The 19,088-nt window shown below is 43.4% G+C and overlaps 1 protein-coding gene across 4 annotated transcripts in view; it reads right to left on the minus strand.

Moving 5' to 3' along the window:
* Positions 1-19,088, minus strand: part of LOC111871638 (pumilio homolog 2) — a 532,614-nt gene that overhangs the window by 491,107 nt on the left and 22,419 nt on the right. Inside the window, exon 1 of one of the 4 annotated variants that reach the window (XM_023864875.2) lies at positions 15,478-15,795. The exons of the other annotated variants lie outside the window; for them this stretch is intronic. Coding sequence (XP_023720643.1) covers positions 15,478-15,537 — 60 coding nt within the window. The 5' untranslated portion in view covers positions 15,538-15,795. Of the gene's footprint in view, positions 1-15,477; positions 15,796-19,088 lie in introns of those variants that run through there. 4 annotated transcript variants of the gene reach the window in all.

Below are 19,088 nucleotides of genomic sequence, written 5' to 3' on the forward strand. Positions count from 1 at the left end.
CTCCGTGGACTGTAAATCGCAAGCGAAGTATACCGACCGAGCGACCGCCGTTTGACGGCGAAGTTAGTGCCAACTTTAGCGGACAGAGGGTGTCGCGTGGTCAGCGCAACGAATCCCCACGGCCGTTAATCTCAGTTTTCTACACCGCAGCAGCTACTTCCTTGAAACAGCTCCTCGATTATCCTCACGTGGCTGAGTGGATCCCGTTCCAGACCAACTACTTCTCAGAAAATCTGGCAGCGCCGGGAATCGAACCCGGACCTCTGGCTCTGTAGCCAGAAACTCTGACCACTAGACCACAGAGGAGGTCGATGTTCAGAAACAGAGGCCCGAAATCAATCAAATCCTCATGGTGGTGCCGTAACTGTTACGGCTTATACGATCACCAGTCCTGGGTGCGAAGCTGGATCGAACTCACGCCCTACAGCCACCTGCACCGCAATTACAATTTACTTAAAGAAAAAGGAACACGCTGCCTTCTGAATCCTCCGGCCTCCCGCCATAGAAGCCCTACAAATAACAAGGCTAGCGTGTTTGTTATGAATAGGCTGAAGATTGCCTCGCCGGGAAGACGAGAGCTTTGTCACAACCGAGCTTTACATACAAAACTTCTACTCCTCTACGTCAACGACGCTATATTTTATGCTTAATTCAAGGCGCTACGCGCACTTTCACCGCCAAACGAAGCTTAATTTTCTTCTTCAGCCTCCTATCACTACTCAGCATCCTCAGCTCCAAATACGTTTCCCTCAAATTCTGCTCTCAAAAAACCCTCAGCCCGAGTTCTTGCCGTCGTGTGAGAGCCTAAGTTCCACCCATTGAAAACAACTGTGCTTGTCATTAATAAATATAAATGATGGAAACACTGGCCAAGCTCCGTTATACGGTAAAAACTGCAATTCCACAGTTAATTCTACCGTCAAATTTGGTCGACTGAGAAAATCGTCGAATCTGATGCAGCACAAGATAAATGCTTACTGCTATAACATTGTAACCCAGCATAAAATTACCAAAGTGGTTTGACTGGTAATCATAAAATTGTGGTATTGGTTGGTGAGAGCGGAAAATGAGAAGCACTCTTCGAAAGGTTCAAGACAATAACAACCTTGTACACTTCCTGCCTCTTCTAGTCCTTCGACAAGTATGGGACCCGAGTTCAAGTTTAAACCAACGGAACGCAATTCGAAACGGAAAGCAAAGTGAAAGAATACAAAAATGTGGAGCAAGGGTGATTCAGGATTCGTACCGACCTGATGACGTTTCACCTTTGATATCTAATTGACAATCTGAAACGGATACTTTCGGAAACTAATTCAGACGACCGATTAGCATTAAAATAATTACTAATACAACCACTAACCAGGCATATAAGATGTACATTTCCTGAAAAGTCGATGGTAATTCAATCATTTCATAAATTGAACTACAGCAAACATTCTCAAGGTCACCTCCGTCACTACCAAAAAAAAAAAGCCGACGACCATAACCTGACCCTGTTTAAGAAAAAAGTTTCAATCTTCGCAACCACTTCATTTGTTCTTGACGAAGTAAAAAAAAAACGCCTTATGTGGAAGTCATCTTGTAGTGATTTATCAAAAATTAGACATGGGAAACTTTCATTAAAAGGTGCGAGGCAATTCCAGTTTCCAACCATAAAGTATTCTGAATGAAACACATCAAGGATGTGGAGGGTGTGAGGTTCTCACAGCAAGGTTGGTTAGTTCTACCTTCAAGGACACAACGGCGTTTCGGAGTAAACTGTCGCTTCCATCTTTACGGTCAAAGAATAAGTCCGGCAGGAAACCAGCATGAAGTAAACATATCCTACTCTGCCACACGTTTCTGCGAAACGTCGGCTGATTTCCAAAGGATTTCACCGTCTTATATCAGGAGGCAGAACCCCATATTACAGATAATTTTGATGTTATGGTAATAAATTATGACACCACGTAAACTCACCATCTGCCTCAGAAGGGGCCTGTAGCGACGAAAGGGTTTCAGAACGGAATATGTTCAGACGCAAGTCCCTTCTCTACGAACAGATAACGCGAGAAACGAAGCCATAAAATTATTAAATTTTTACATAACATTTATGTTTCCAGAGGCCTTCATTCCTGTCAGTAAATGTGGCAATGCCTTTAATTCAGCATCCTGACGGTCATTCGGCAGAGTAAATGTATCAACGGCCTGCCAAACAAGCAACCATGACAAATTAATTGACACGAACGCAAATCTGTTCACTGGTAACTGGAAGAACACAATACATATCTCATTTTTTCGCAACGAGTCTAGAAGGGCCGGTGAAGTTACCAAGAGAAAATAAGATTTTGGGAACTGTTTATGCCTTCACAGCACCTATGCCTTCAACCATTTCTGGCTCGCAAATCCGTCTCGACAGATTTATATTATTTTCGCTAAGCAGGTATGATTTTTCTTCAATGAACTGTATGATTTTCTCGTATTATATATAAACATAATATTCATGAAAAGTAACGTTTTGGATTTGTGGAACTTTCCCACTGCAGGAATGTATGTAATTGAGTCATCCTGTATTACTGGACTATACTATTTCCCCGTGGCTTGCGGTCCGCAAGCGAACTATACCAACTGAGCGACCGCCGCTTGTCGGCGAAGTCAGTGCCAATTTTTGCGGATAGAGGGTGTCATTTGGTCAGCGCAACGAATCACCACGGTCTTTAATCTCGGTTTTCTAGACCGGAGCAGCTACTTCCTTGAAAGAGCTCCTCAATTATCCTCACGAGGCTGAGTTGGCCCCGTTCCAGACCCACTACTTCTCAGAAAATCTGGTAGCGCAGGGAATCGAAGCCGGGACCACAGGATCTGTAGCCAGGAACTCTGACCACAATACCACAGCGGTAATCGATACATCCTGTAACACTGGACTATACTAAGCAAGCAAAATTCAAGATTATTCAGTATGTGTAACAACGTTGCTATGTTACTGTTTACACTGTTTATGAAGCCCATGTCTCTGAGGTTGAATGCAGGAATAGTAATATAACACATATGTAGTTAGAAGGATTAAGTGCGAATTACGTGTGGTATTATATTCTTTCGCCATTATTATTTCTATGCAATTAGCTTTACGAAAGACTCGGTGAAGAACGGATCACTTTCGCTAATCTTTAATAATCTCTTGCATAATAACTGCAACTACGTACACATTAATTTTCACAAACACTACACAACTGAGGACTTCGTAACTGACACACGTAGGTCAACTCATTTCAAGAAACAAACACCCAATTACTATTCTTATTTAATTCTGGTTCTAAAAAAGAAAGGCTATGACATCACAAAACTTTTCAATTTCATAGTACTATCTTCTGGGATATAACGCTGTGTAGTCTGTTGAAAGTCAACACAAACGTTTGGGAGGAACATGTCGCATCCATTTTCAGGGTTGAAGAATGTGACAAGAAATAAACCAGCATGAAGCAGGCAGCAAGCAAAAACCATGAAGACTGAAGTGGCATGTTCCTCCAAAACGTCTGTACGTTCTCAACGGACTGAACAGTGTTATATCCCTGAAGATGGAAAGCTTCATAACGAACACCGTGGGAACCTTAAATCCCATGTCTTTACAATCATTTACCGCGAATGGTGATAGATCGCTATATGCATTAATTTATGCTTAGTGAGGAAAAAAAACCTGGTTATAGATGGCATTATGCAATAGCAACCACCTGACAGAGGGTAATGAAACTAAGTGGCAGAAGGATTCTACACTAGACCTCACTCACTCATAGAGCTGAGCCCTTCATGAAAAGCCGCCAATTGTGTAGCTACTCAAGAATTTACCAGCATTTTATGGAACCCGAAGGTTCATTACCGTGTTCACAAGAGCCCCCCACTGGTCCCTATCCTGAGCCAGATCAATCCAATCCATACCATCCTATCCTATCTCTCTAAGATCCATTTTAATATTGTCCACACACCTACGTCTTACATACTATAGACCTATGGTTCCCAAACTTTTTCAGACCACCACTTCCTTGGTTCAACAAACTCATTAAACTCATACCCAGTGCCACCTGCCCTGCACTACAAAAAGCACTCTTCAGAATAGCGGTTTGCACATCCCAGTAAGGGAGACGATCACAATAAAAAAAAATATACTTCATTTAGTAACTACTTCACTGTTAATGTGATGGATGGGTTTCTTGATTTGATACATGTTCCCAATGGAGAAGTAGATCTTGTCTGAAACGACGTTTCACCACCGTGAAACCTTCAAATCTTACAAGTTTCCCAATGTCTGGTTTGTAGTCATTTCAGTCGTAAATAAGCGAACAACCTGCTCCGGGGAAACCACCTCCAGTCCCCCCGAACCACAGTCCTACACAAACAGGGAAAAGCTACAGCCCACTTTCTTAAACACTGTTACAACGATACACATTCATAAACCACAGATAACAATGTTTACTGCGCTCAAATTCGAGCAGGCACAAAGACAATGTCCTATGGAGCTGTATTCTCCCTCGCCTTAGAATAAGATTAATAAAACTAGGGCCTTACATAAAATTCTGCATTCCACTGATCCGCTGTATCAAATCCATACGTTAAGTATATGAACGGTTTCCCCTTTCACACGCAACACACAATCAAAGGCACACATAACCAAGTATGGAAAGTGTTACGCCTGTGACATTTGAATTTATTTCTTGGTTTCGGACGACAAAAATTAAAAAAAAAAACTCCGTGGCCTGTAGTCCGCAAGCGAACTATACCGACCAAGCAACCGCCGCTTGTCGGCCAAGTCAGTGCCAACTTTTGCGGATAGAGGGCGTTGCGTGGTCAGCGCAACGGATCCCCACGGACGTTAATCTCGAGTCTCTAGACCGGAGCCACCATTTCTTTCAAACAGTTCCTCAATTATCTTCACGAGGCTGAGTGGACCCCGTTCCAGACCCACTACTACTCAGAAAATCTGGTAGCGCCGGGAATCGAACCCGGGATCCCTGGATCTCTCTCTCTCTCCAGGAACTCTGACCAATATACCACAGGTACGGTCCCGACATAAAACAAATCGGATATGAACTAAAAATTGTAAACACGGTACCTTCAAACTGGCTGCCCTCGGCGCCTTTCATCTTCCTGGAATACATTTTTTTATGTAATCTGAAGGTGAAAAGTGAAGGTACTGATGACATACTCGCTTCACTAGTCAACAGCGCTGTTTCTTACGGCGACCTCACGAAACAAGGACATCAACACCTTGCTGCTTTGAGCCTGCAGTCTTCAAATCGGCAAGGAAATGTGTTCTATTGTGTTCAACGAAACAGAACCATTCTCTTCCGGAACACATCGATCTAAGTAAAAGAACAGCGTGTCGCCGATTGCAAGACGCGAAATAATCGAACACACGTTACTGTAACGTTACCTCTGAGCTAAAGCACGTGCTTAAGACGCATGGGATAGTGCAGGTACATCAATCTTCCGGATCGAACAGTCACGGCATACAAGCAGCAATACTCTCCGACCCTGAAGATCGAGGCAGTATGCTCCTCCGAAACGTAGATAACTTCTACCAGACTGCTCGGCGTCACAACAACTCTTCAGTCACCTTGAGAATCATTAGTGTCACACAAAAAAATAAATCTACATAACCCTTGATGTAAGAACCAACCAACCAACCTACCTACCTACCTACCTACCTACCTACCTACCTACCTCCAAGGACCTGAGTCCTTTTGGAGAAGCCACCAGTCACTCAGCCACTCAAGAATTTCCCAAACATTTAACGGAACCGGAAGGTTCATTCCCGTGATCACAAAAGCCTTCCACTGGCCCCTATCCTGAGCCACATCAATGCAGTCCATACCGTCCCATCGTATCTCCCCAGCATACATTTTAAACAGAAACAACTAAGGTTTATGTGAATTCGGCATTAAAAGAATCGATATATTATAACAGCTGGTTCCCTGTCCATATCCTCAGTTAGCAGTTTACACGAAGACTGCCATAAACTATGGACGAATTACTGAAACCACGAAAATATGTCACCGTGACAAAAACGACCTAAAACATTTCAAGGGTACACAGCACGTGCTCAGCTACTGCGATAAACATCAGCTAATCGGAATTGTGTCTTGAAAAGTAAATTAAGTTTACATGAACACACACAAAGTTGGTGGATGAAACATCCGTCCATGTTAGTGGTGGCACACAATGTTCAGGTTCGATCTCTGGCCCCTGACAGCCAGAGGTGTTCAACATGGTGATGAAGAGCACACTACCCTACATCGCATTCGCTTTCCTGGCTCAGACCTCAAATAATGTAACACACAGTAAAGCTATCCCTGTAACAGGCCGTGGAGGCCCATAGCCTTGTGAGAGGTAGAGGCTCCCACATTTTCTAGACAATAGGTTCACAGATGGCGATGAGGTTGTCAGCCTTACGCGCCGGCGGCCCTTTACCCCTAAGAAAATTCCTGGTACTCATTTCTGTTACAGGCTGATTCGATCCCAGGGCCACAGTGCGGCTGGAAGGATTACGTCAATAGAAAAATCCAATGACCTGACTGGGAACTTAACCCGCGACCTTCAGGCTTGTAGCATAGTGCCTCAACCAACTACACTACCGTATGTCCCTTCAAACACGTAGAATATCCTCTTAATTATCCTTAAGGAACTAGTTCCACGGAGCAGGACCGTTCTTCACAAGAAAACAGTTGCTCAGCTAGTCAAAACGTTCCAGAAGGTATGGAGGTATAGCTCCACCGCACACTACTCTTCGAAACTATTGTCAGGAGATCAATGGTATCTATCAAAGTATTGAATGCTACGAGTATCTCCTCGCTTATCGCAACAGCTGTTGTCCTTCGAACTTCCAGTTTGGTTGTGATCACAGGTCACGGCAGATGACGTCATAACCAGCGAAACCACGCCATCCTTAAGAAGCTCCGACCAATGTACTCAAGACAACACAACCAGCCATTATCATGATACCAGATCACTTCTGCGGTCATATGCGGCTACAACCAACACCAAGACCTAAGCGAACGTTGATATTTCTATAGTTAATTGGAAATTACATCGAGACTTTTTTCAGACAAACGTTACTTATATTGTGTGCTTGTGATCCCTCTGAACCCTCCTGATAGTACTCGTAAAATAGAACCAGACTTAGTGAGAGTTAGGTAAAGCTATCGCTGTAACAGGTTGTGGAGGCCCATAGGGCTGTGAGACGTCGAGGCTCCCACATTTTCTAGACAACAGGCTCACACATGGAGTTGAGGTCAGCCTCACGCGCCGGCAGCCCTTACCTCCTGATACTCATTTTTGTTAGAAGCTGCGTCGATCCCAAGGCCATAGTGCGGCTCGAAGTATTAGGTCACTGCAAAATCCAGTGACCTTCCGGCTTGTAGCATAGTGCCCCATGACTTGGTGACAGCAAAAATTCCAAAATATTTTTTTCAATGCGTAAGCCAATTTCTTTTCTTCAGGATCATAATTCTGGTGTGATTAAACGGAAGATGACCGTTATGACTTCACAGCGGCCCTGCGAATATTTTTGCTACGTAACAATTAGAAACAATTCAAAGGTTTGTGCCCGCGACTTCATGCGACGTCTGCTATAAAACTCCATGGCCTGTAGTCCGCAAACGGGCTATACCGACCGCCGCTTGTCGGCGAAGTTAGTGCCAACTTTTGCAAATAGAGGGTGTCACGTGGTCAGCGCAACGGATCCCCCCGGCCGTTAATCTCGGTTTTCTAGACCGGAGCCGCTATTTCCTTGAAATAGCTCATCAATTATCCTCACGAGTAAGACGATGTGACCCAAGCATTGAATCTGGGGCACCGATGAGTTCTACATCTCGCTCGACAGCGATCTCCTTACAGATCCCTGAACCTTGCCGGGAGAAAAAATCTTGTATATTACTCCGAAATTCATTCCAATATGGCAACCACAAACACCATGTCAGAATGCTCATCGTCTCACATGGCTGTGCCGTGATCATGAAACTGCACAATCTTGGAAAGACAGGATGGGGTGGTATGGACTGGATTGATCTGGCTCAGGATATGAGACAGTGGAGGGCTCTTGCGAACACGATAATGAACCTTCGGGAAATTCTTGGGTGGCTGCCGAACTAATGGCTACTAAAGAAGGGCTCAAGATCCATGAAGTTAGTATAGCATAAAATATTACATACAACAGAAAGTATGTGTTCATGTCTCATCACCAGAATGCAGCACAAAACCGTACCATAAAGAAGGCTTATATATTTCGGGAACTTTTGGATTGCACCACGTAGATCCTCTGAACATGTGGCAAAGTTCAAATATTTGAGATCAACAGTAAAGAACCTTCGTCTTCTCGCCTGCTGCCTAAAGACGTAAAAATTAAAATACACAAAACTATGAATTTTTTTGCCTGTAATTCTGTACGAGCGTGAAGCTTGGTCCCTGGCGTTGCGGGATACACACAGACTTACGGCATTTCAGAAGACGGTGCTCATGAGAACATTTGGACCTAAGAGGGGTGAAATAACAGGGGGCTGGAGAAAACTGGATAATTCGAAGCTTCGTAACTAGTAAAAAAAAAGGTAAAGCTATCCATGTAACAGGCCGTGGAGGCCGATACGGTTGTGAGACGTCGGGGCTCCCAAATTTTCTAGACAATTGGTGCTCAGATGACGGTAAGGTAGTCAGCGTCACGCGCCGGCCGCCCTCTAACCCTGAGATGATTCGTGGTACTCATTTCTGTTGACACCAGGGCCATAGTGCGGCTAGAAGGATGAGGTCAATTGAAAAGGCCAATGACCTCATCGAGAATCGAACTAGTACTCTTCGCAAAATATAATTATAACGATCAGGTCATGGAGGATGAAGTGGGTAGGGTATGTAGAAAGCACGCGAGATAAAATGAATGCACACGGTGTTTTGGTGCAATAACCACTAGGAAGATCTAGACGTGAGCGGGACGATAATGAGAGAAACAGAGAGGGGTTGTCTGGATTGGATTCTTCTGGCTAAGGACAGGAACCAGTGGAGGGTTCTTCTGAACACGGTAACGAACTTTCGGATTCCATAAAATGTTGGGAAATTCTTGAGTGGTAAGCGACTGGTAGCTTCTCAAGGACTCAGCTTCATGGAGCTAATTAACACAAAATATTCGCCCTACTATAAATTTTTCCTAGAAATTTCCGTGTGCCCATTCTCTGCCCGACTAAATTTGACTAACAGGTCTTAACTGTCCGTAACAGCACAATATCCTTACACTGCGGGGTTACGCGCCCAGAGACAGGATGGACAGATGCCGTTCCGTATCCAGTAGCAGATGAGGTACACACTGCAGGTACTCTCTGTTGGCTTCGAAGTCGAAACATACAACAATGAACAGGCTTTCGATAAATTCTGTCGGCTATTAGTACCGACTGAAAGAAATTATACAAGATTTTAACACTCGGAATTACTGGGTTTCTGGACTCATGTCAACAGTCTGGTAGTCTAAGAAAACTAGAGAACACCAAGTTGGAGAAACTGGATATGTTTCCGTCCTCACTCTGTTGGGTCTCTTATAAAAACCTAACCTCAATCACTCTTTCTAAGGCACCCAAAAGAGAAAGTCTTGCTCCCTCTCACATAAGGACGGAAACAGATCTGATTTCCGAAATAGTGTGCTGCCTAGTACTTCTGGGCTACCGGATGACGAAGTCCAAAATATCCAGTAAATCCGAATATGTACACCATCGTCCGAACCCTGTAGAATCTACAAGATTTTTTTACGGAATGTCATTTATTTTCTAATAAGCCTGAGTACAGAGTGCTGTAGGACCGGCTGATAAAATGGCAAAGTTCGTTACAAAACAGAGGGAAAAATCTGCAAGGAAAAAAAAAGGGAAAACTGCATAATTTAGAAATCACCGGCGCATCTTCACCAAATCACCCCACATAACACAATCAAGCACCTTACCTTGGTCAGTGTTGTTCAAGGCTTGTGGCAGACCACATGGCGAAGCAGAATATTCCTTTTTACGGCCATGTAAAGCCTAGATTTCGCGTCTGCGCAGTTTCACAAGTAGTGGGTATTTCACAAGTAGTGGGGAGTCAGTCCGGAGATACGTGTAAATAAAGCCAACCATTCATCTTCTTCTAACGCCGAGATCTACGTATAATCCATGAAGCGTTACCTCTCATCCACCTACGACGAGCCTTTGTGTAATTCTTAGAAACAGGGGAAACTTTACAACACATAGGTGCGGCTATCAAAATCAACATGGCTCCTTCAAGAAGATAAGCTTTGTGAAGCAGTGGGAGGGGTCATTCTTCAGACTCGGAATCCTTTAACAATAAAGAATAATGGACATTCGTTTTCTGCGGTGTTTCTTACGAGACGTACAATTACAAAATTTCCTTAGCAAGGGAGTCGAGCTGCATCTGTCGATGGTTACAGATTCAAGAGACAAGTTGTTAACCTTCCAAATGCTCAGTCCTTGCATTAACATTCGAAAACTGCATTTCGCAAAAACAATATTTATAGCTTTCCTACGACTCTAGGAATAGGCGGCCACAATTTCCTTAAACATCAATATTCAACTAGCTTTCGTATAAGTGACGAGCCATGTTTTCTGTGAGGTAGAACCGAACTGTAAATATCTGTTAATTTCTGGCTTCAAAATGTTTTTATGTCACGCGACGTGAAGAAATACGTCACTCGTATCAGGGCACAGGTAAGCATACAGAAATCACTGAAGCATACTGCACCAATAAACCTTTGTAAACACCAAAGTACATTATAGTCATTCAACCAAATTTTAATTAAGAACAGAGACTTTAACGTTTGATATTATCCTTTACAAATTCGACTGCACAGTCGGAACAGCGACTTGCTACGGCCTTCACGGCCGAGGGGTCGGAGTTCGAGTCCTGGTGGGAGCAAGATTTTTCTTCTCTCCACGTCGTCCAGGCCTGTTCTGTGGCCCATCCAGCCTCCTACCAAATGGATACCAGGGACTCTTTTCACTGGGGTAAAGAGGCCGGGGCGTGAAGCTCACTCACCTCCAGCTGGTACAGAGGTCAAGAAAAGTGGATCTATACCTCTACTCCCTTATGTCCTCGTGGCATGGTGCTCAACTAATTAAGCACAGGGGAAACTTTAATTTTACGTTCGCAATTTGTGAGCGTGCAGTTCAATATCTTTAGTCTACTCGCCTCAACAAAAATGTAAAAATATACATAAAACCATAATTTTTTCCTGTAATTTTGTATGGTCATGAAACTTGGTCTCTCACATCAAGGGAAGAACACACTTTCAAAGGCCGCGCCATAGCTCAAGCGGTTAGTCGCTGGCTTCCCATCGCGACGGCCCGGGTTCGATCCCGGGTCTGGTCAAGTGGGATTTGTGGTGGACAAGTTGGCGGTGGGGCTGGTTTTCTCCGAGTAATTCGGTTTCCCCTGCCAATCTTCATTCCACCAATTGCTCCACAATCACCCTCACCTATCATCTGGGGCTGGTACAATAGGCCAGGTGGCCGAAGTACAAGGGACTTAGTCCCACCCCACTAGCAATAAAGAAAAAACTTCACCGACAAGCGGCGGTCCCTCAGTCGGTACAGTTCGCTTACGGACTAAAAACCACGGAGTTTTATGCGCGAAAGATTCAGAGTAGTCTTATTTCACGCAGCCTTATACCTGCTTGTCAAATGTGCCTGTTCCAATGCACACTGCGTACTTTTAATATCTTATTTATACAATTTAAACAGGAAATGTTTCACTGCGTAGTCAGTTCTGGAAATCACAATAACAAGTGCACAATGACTGATACATTAAAAATGTTCGTTGTATCTATGAAAACAGTAACGGTACGAGCCATCTTCTTCCCCAGTTTACAGAAGTAACAAATAAACCTGTAAAAGTACCGAGTCTGGAAATTTCCAGACTATGAGGCTATGACATTTTCTTGCTAGTGGGGTCGGACTAAGTCCCTTGTACTGCGGCCACTTCTGGCCTATTGTACCAGCCCCGGATGATAAGTGAGGCTGATTATGGAGCAATTGGTGGAATGAAGATTGGCAGGGGAAACCGAATTACTCGGAGAAAACCAGCCCCAGAGCCACTTTGTCCACCACAAATCGCACTTGACCAGACCCAGGATCTAACCCGGCCCGCTAAGGTGGGAAGGCAGCGACTAACCGCTTGAGCTATGGCGCGGCCATGAGGCTCTATGATAGTCCGTCTTCAGCTGGTCTTCCTAAGTCTTCCGACAATTCTGCGAACATTAAGGCCTCACTGGCCACTCCGATCATCGGTTTTGAAGACTGTCCTTGAAAACCTTCCCCAGAGCCACTTTGTCCACCACAAATCGCACTTGACCAGACCCAGGATCTAACCCGGCCCGCTAAGGTGGGAAGGCAGCGACTAACCGCTTGAGCTATGGCGCGGCCATGAGGCTCTATGATAGTCCGTCTTCAGCTGGTCTTCCTAAGTCTTCCGACAATTCTGCGAACATTAAGGCCTCACTGGCCACTCCGATCATCGGTTTTGAAGACTGTCCTTGAAAACCTTCCCCAGAGCCACTTTGTCCACCACAAATCGCACTTGACCAGACCCAGGATCTAACCCGGCCCGCTAAGGTGGGAAGGCAGCGACTAACCGCTTGAGCTATGGCGCGGCCATGAGGCTCTATGATAGTCCGTCTTCAGCTGGTCTTCCTAAGTCTTCCGACAATTCTGCGAACATTAAGGCCTCACTGGCCACTCCGATCATCGGTTTTGAAGACTGTCCTTGAAAACCTTCCCCAGAGCCACTTTGTCCACCACAAATCGCACTTGACCAGACCCAGGATCTAACCCGGCCCGCTAAGGTGGGAAGGCAGCGACTAACCGCTTGAGCTATGGCGCGGCCATGAGGCTCTATGATAGTCCGTCTTCAGCTGGTCTTCCTAAGTCTTCCGACAATTCTGCGAACATTAAGGCCTCACTGGCCACTCCGATCATCGGTTTTGAAGACTGTCCTTGAGTAGTTTAAAATAGTTTATAACCTTTGGTGAATGTCTATCATGGCGCCATTAAGAACGACTGGTCGGAAATGTATTACGGAAAAATTCCTTGCATATTTTCTACCCGGTCAGAAGACTTTTACTGTAACTTACACGAACAACAATAGAAACGGAGAGGCTTTCTAGCGTCCTCATGCCAGTAACCACCCCCCTCCTAAGCAACAATTACAAGTACAACAGAAGGAACGTTCGACCGAATTATATATACAGTACAAAGTTTCGTTACCTTGACAACGAATGATTACAATAGTGGCTACAGCCACAAGACTATGCCCATGTATTTGGACCCACCCAGACAACTGTCAAATGAAAAGGGGGAAGATGCCTAAACGAAATGTGGGGAGACAGTAAAAAAGAGAATGAAATGAGAGAGAGAACTGAAATGCACAGATGAAGCTACGGGGATAGCGAGGGGAGATACCCATAGTAGGGTTGAAAGTGACTCAGTGGGGAGACCTTCCCCTCTCCGCAGGTCCCCCTTTCGGTACGTGGGGAATCAATACCATGTTGCCTAGTCCACAGCAGCTACACAACATGCAGCATGAGGGGAAAACCGGCAACACAGCATTAACTTAATGCTCAGTGTGTACAGTTTCCACCACGAAATTCAGAACTGTTATCTGTACCAACATAGCAGTTTCAATGCCAGACCTACTCCGCACATTCAACAACAGAGAAAGTGTACAAGCAAAAGCCCAATTACCGTGTATCATTCTTATGATAAAGTAGCCGCTCTTAATTAAACAGTCACGACGCCATGAATACGTAAGGGGAACTGAGGTATAAGCCTCGCCACTAGATGAAAGTTGTCAGCTTCATGGCCCCGGCCGCTTTAACCCACGATCCCAATTCGACAGAACGCTAAATGGTACCAAGAGTCAGTCCGGACGCCGAGGAAGAGAAAAAAAAAAGTCGCTAACCTCGCTGGGAACTGAAGCTGTTTCCTTGTCCGTCCAGCCTGTAGCCGTCGCTACACCGTTCTATTAAACAGCACCATCAACAGATGAATGTCTTAAATATTATTTCCTCAAAGAAAATATCTCGTATATAGTTTGACGTGCCTATAAACTGTTCGAAAGTGAAACCAAAACCTTCCGGATTCTCCAACAAAACATAACAGAGGAACAAACAGTTACACTCTTCGTTTAAAATTCTGTTTTACCTTAATCCATCTAAAATCACAGTATTTAACAGGGGTGTGCAACAGCGGAAATCTAAAATTCCATTCTCACTCGAATCATACGCAATCAGTCAAAACCAAATACATCAATTTCAATAAAGTGCGCACTAACTTGTACTATTCTCAAAGTATAATTAGAATGATCAAGTGGTGGAGGATGAGGTGGGAAGATCATGCAGCACAAATGGGGGAGATGAGGAATGCGTATAGGATATTGGTGGGAAAGCCAGAAGGAAACAGACCACAGGGAAGACCAACGCGTAGGTGGGTGGACAATATTAGAATGAATCTTAGAGACATGGGATGGTATGGATTGGATAGATCTGGCTCAGGATAGGGACCACTGAAGGGCTCTTGTGAACACGGTAATGAACCTTCGGGTTCCATAAAATGCTGGGAAGTTCTTCAGTAGCTGCAGAATTGGCGGCTCCTCCAGAAGGGCTCACCTCCATGAGTAAGTAAGTAAAACGCACTATAGAGCAGGTGTAATTAGCTGGGCCTAATTTGTGATGTTACGTCATATTTTCAAATGTTATACTTAGTTTTTTAGTATGGTGTTGGTAGTACTCGGAAGTAACGGACGTGGTGAAAGGGGTTATGCCCTTTTGTCAAAGAACTTAGTTCAACCAAGCGACCTTCAAATATTGAAAAATTTCATTCACGATTTAGCCGTCAATACCAACACTTCTCAACAGCCCAAAATTTCCCATGGCTATTCGCACGCGTGCTGTCCTAATGGCAAATATATTTTTCTCAATGGCAATACCATCACAAAAGAATTTCTATCTGTGAAAATTAATCTTCAAAACGGGGAATTAATATTGGAAAACAGGCAACGGTCAAGTTGTGATGCTACTACATACAAAACACAAAAACTGGCACTGTACAAAATCCCTCTGAAGGAAAGTTATCCCGCACTGCTCCAGCAAACATTGATAACACGGCACAACAGAAGGGCAAAAAAAAAACTTTCATAATCACTTAGTAGAGCAGAAATAACAACAAATTACGGGTATAAAACACAAATTAAACGGTTACACTTGCACAATCACCAATCAAATTACACATCAATTATTAACATTCAAACAATCTTAAACATTTTGCAGTTTCGAAACATGGCGGTCATATATTCTATACGCGGCGACACCAACTTGTTGCTTGTCCATACATAAAATCGATTTTCTAACTTCGGACAATTCACCGCCTTTCAAGAAACTAAATATAAACACCGAGGCAAACTGACAAAACGAAGTTCATGTAAACTACTTACCATATCTGGTCCCATATCTTTCATGTCACAATAAATCAACAACCCTGATGCCGGTGTCATCCAATTCTTGTGTTGCAAAATTTTTGCGCCAAAAATATAAAAGATCCCCTTCGGTGCTTTATATTATATACACTATTTCACATCAATTAATGGAGGAAATAACAACACAAAACACCAGCACATACACACGAAAAAAACTATTTACAGATCATCCGAACTAGTTGCTCCTTTCTCTTGGGTTCACTCCATTTTTTTACTTTCAAAACTGATCCACCGCCCACCACTTCGAACATACACGCGCACGACACAAGCTCCAACTGCCGAGACAAAGAACCAACGCCGGGAAAGGACGAGTTCATTACCTCTGTAGAGGGGGATGGCACCATAGCAGGCTGGCCAACGCACTCAACTTCGGTACATGTGAACATAACCTCTTGCTGGCATTTAGAAGCCACTTCCCGTACCTTGTGCAAAACTGACAGTACTTACATTTATAACGCAACTTGCAAACCACCATGGCAAGCTTCGTCCAAAAACAACCACTTCCCACACAGAAAACAACAAATTATTACGCAAGCAATGAAAATCAAAGTACCATATTCCGTACTTCTCACGGTGCTTGTAAGTTGACAGTTTTGTGAAATGTGATACAGTGTAGTTTGGTTGAGGATTGCAGACGTTTTGGAAGAACCTGCGAGACCCCCAAACACATCATCAGGATAAAGAGTTTGAAAAAGTCTTCTACACTGCAGATGGAGGGAGTGCGTTTCTCGGAAACACTGGTACCCAACAAACTATATTGCATCATCTTCAAGGAATGAATCCTGTTGTATTATTGTCTAGAATCACATGTAAAACTAACTGTCTCAACACAACTTTACCGTGCAATAATTAGTAATAACGACGTAACACCATAAGACAAACTCATTATTGCAAGGTGGTGTACGAATTTTTATGGTTACTGAGACAGGAACAATTTAAATGTAATTCCATACTGCAACATATTCCAGAAGTATAGAACTATAAGGTTTATTCTGGACTCTCTCCATTGTCTGCTATATAAGACAAAAAACCACAACGTTTCGGAGACTGGATCTGTCTCTGTCCTCAGGCGGATGGGGCAAGATAGACCTACTCAGTTAGGCCCGTTAGATAGAGCCAAGTCCAGTGATTGAGACTAGCTCTTTCTAACGGGCCCAACTGAATAGGTCTATCTTGCCCCATCCACCTGAGGATAGAGACAGATAAGTCTCCGAAACGTTGTGGTTTTTTGTCTTATATACCAGACGATGGATAGTCAAAAATAAACCTTATAGTTCTATACAGCATACACCATCGTCAGAATCCTTTAAAGTCTACATTCCAGAAGAATAAAAACTGAGGGGGAGGAACTGTTTGCAGCTGTATTTTTTTCAAGCACGTTACTATATACATTAAATATATTTGCTCAATAATTCAACACAACGCATAATTGTAGATGCGTTCCTTGTTTTATGAATTTCGCGCTGTGTGATTAAGAAAGTTTTATGTAATGATTAGATCAAGGGAATAAATACAGATCTCTGAATGCAACAGTTCTAACAAGTGTTGCTCAGTTGGTCACAATGATACCTCTCTAGAAGCTGGCGCGAAAATGCGGTTCGAACGAATGGCGCGAAAATTCATCGTGTAAACACTGTAATAGTAGCATGCATGCCTTCAACAGTTGCGGAAGCAACGACAATCTTAACTTCGTCGTGGATAATTACAGTATAAATTAATAAATACTTTCGTAGAACAGAAACTTTGGAATTTATAACAACCTCTATTACAGTACAAATTTTGAAAGAATATACAGTACACTTGGACCGTTTACATTACGGCACTGGCAAACGGCAGGGAAAACGGTGAAACTGAGCTTTACAAAGATGAAAGCTAGAGCCTTAGTTTGTAACTGTAATTATTTCATAATGTAATTTAGTCTGGTTTTGTTCAGTTTTTCTGAGGGGTCACTGACATGCATAAGAAATGAAACAGGCTGCAGATTCATAAGTCCCCTTACCCCTAAAAAATATAATTAGCAAAACTGAAAATACTACAATTTCATCTCACATTACGCAAACTTAATCTTAAAATCTGGACTTAAAAAAATAAACCTGAATCAGATGGATAAATGAAATCTTTCCGCATACAATATAAACCACGCCGAGCACTTTCTGAGAAGGGCACAGCACGCTCACATTAAGAACGCCCATCATTAAACAATCAACAAACAAGGCAATCAGTAAGATTTACAGTACAAACACTACACCCACCTCACTTGGATTTATATTTGTTGTGTGCTGTTATATCATAAAATGGAAGTTCTAATCTGACTGCCTATTGCTTGTGCTTATTTATTAACAAGCGATCTTAATGCATTAAACTAAATGACTTCCTACTCTGAATGGAAAATACAGACATAATTATAATACATATGCATAACCACGCACACAAACACGCACACGAAGTTGTTCTTCTGACTTGGTTTAAGCACTCAGATGGCAGGCAGGCGGTCAACAAGCATAATGAAATACAGCAATGAACAATGCATATAATTCTTGTTGAGAAACAGAGTTAGGGAATTCCAGCATGTAACTTCAGAAGCACTAGTTGCAAGAAAGTCAATGCGCGCTCTACAGACTGAACAAAGAGCAGAGAATTGTTATATTCCTGAATCTGTATGTACATGATTTTAGACCACACGAAATTTCAAACATAAAGAGTCTACAAAAACACTTCACACAGTTTGGAGGCTTCATAAACAACAACCTGAAATGTTGCTAGTCTTACTGACATTTTTCAGGCATGCAATGTATTCCCAATTATATAGTTCTGTAGCAGAGAACCCACCCACCAACAATGTCTCATTCCATGAACAAGTAGTTGTACTGTACTGTAAAGGCGCTTCCACATTACTCGTGCTCGTGTAACTCGCTATGCTCGCGAGTAATGTGGGCGATGTAACAAGCCATGAGACAAGCAAATTTTTAATTTAAAAACTATAGCCAATAAATTAAAATACGACTACAGCCTATACACACTACGAGTAAATGTACGGATCCTCACGCGCCGAAGCCTGGCGAGCACCTGAAGTAGTGTGGACGAAGATTTACGAGCACAAGTAAAAGCCAGACGACTCTCCCGACAAGCACGAGTAATGTGGACGTGCCTTAATGACAGAGTACTCAACCCAAGAACTCAGGCCACCGTGGGGTCTACTGTGTGCGCCCTGTCATTTTCAGTTCTTTTGAAAATTCCTGATCATAATGTTAGAGACCGAACCACCCAAACTGGAGACCTCCTAATATCCACCACCTCTGATTATGCAAAGCCAAAAATCTCTATTTCACACACAGAAATGAGCATTCCACAGTATGTTCTTGTCTGGGACTACTGACAACAAGGTACCTCTAGCTGCCTTTTGTCATATAACAGCAGAGTCCACACCACTGGCCCCAGTGGAACTTAAACTGAGCTTCCAGTTAAGCCCTCAGTTTACTTAAGGACAGCCTCTTTCTTCCTGGCCTGCACTTTCTGCTAGCCAGGTCATTTCTTCTTGATAGTCAGGTTACCCCCCCCCCCCCCCCCCC

This window comes from Cryptotermes secundus, unplaced genomic scaffold, assembly GCF_002891405.2.
Source record: "Cryptotermes secundus unplaced genomic scaffold, Csec_1.0 scaffold11, whole genome shotgun sequence".
Taxonomy (NCBI): Eukaryota; Metazoa; Arthropoda; class Insecta; order Blattodea; family Kalotermitidae; genus Cryptotermes; species Cryptotermes secundus.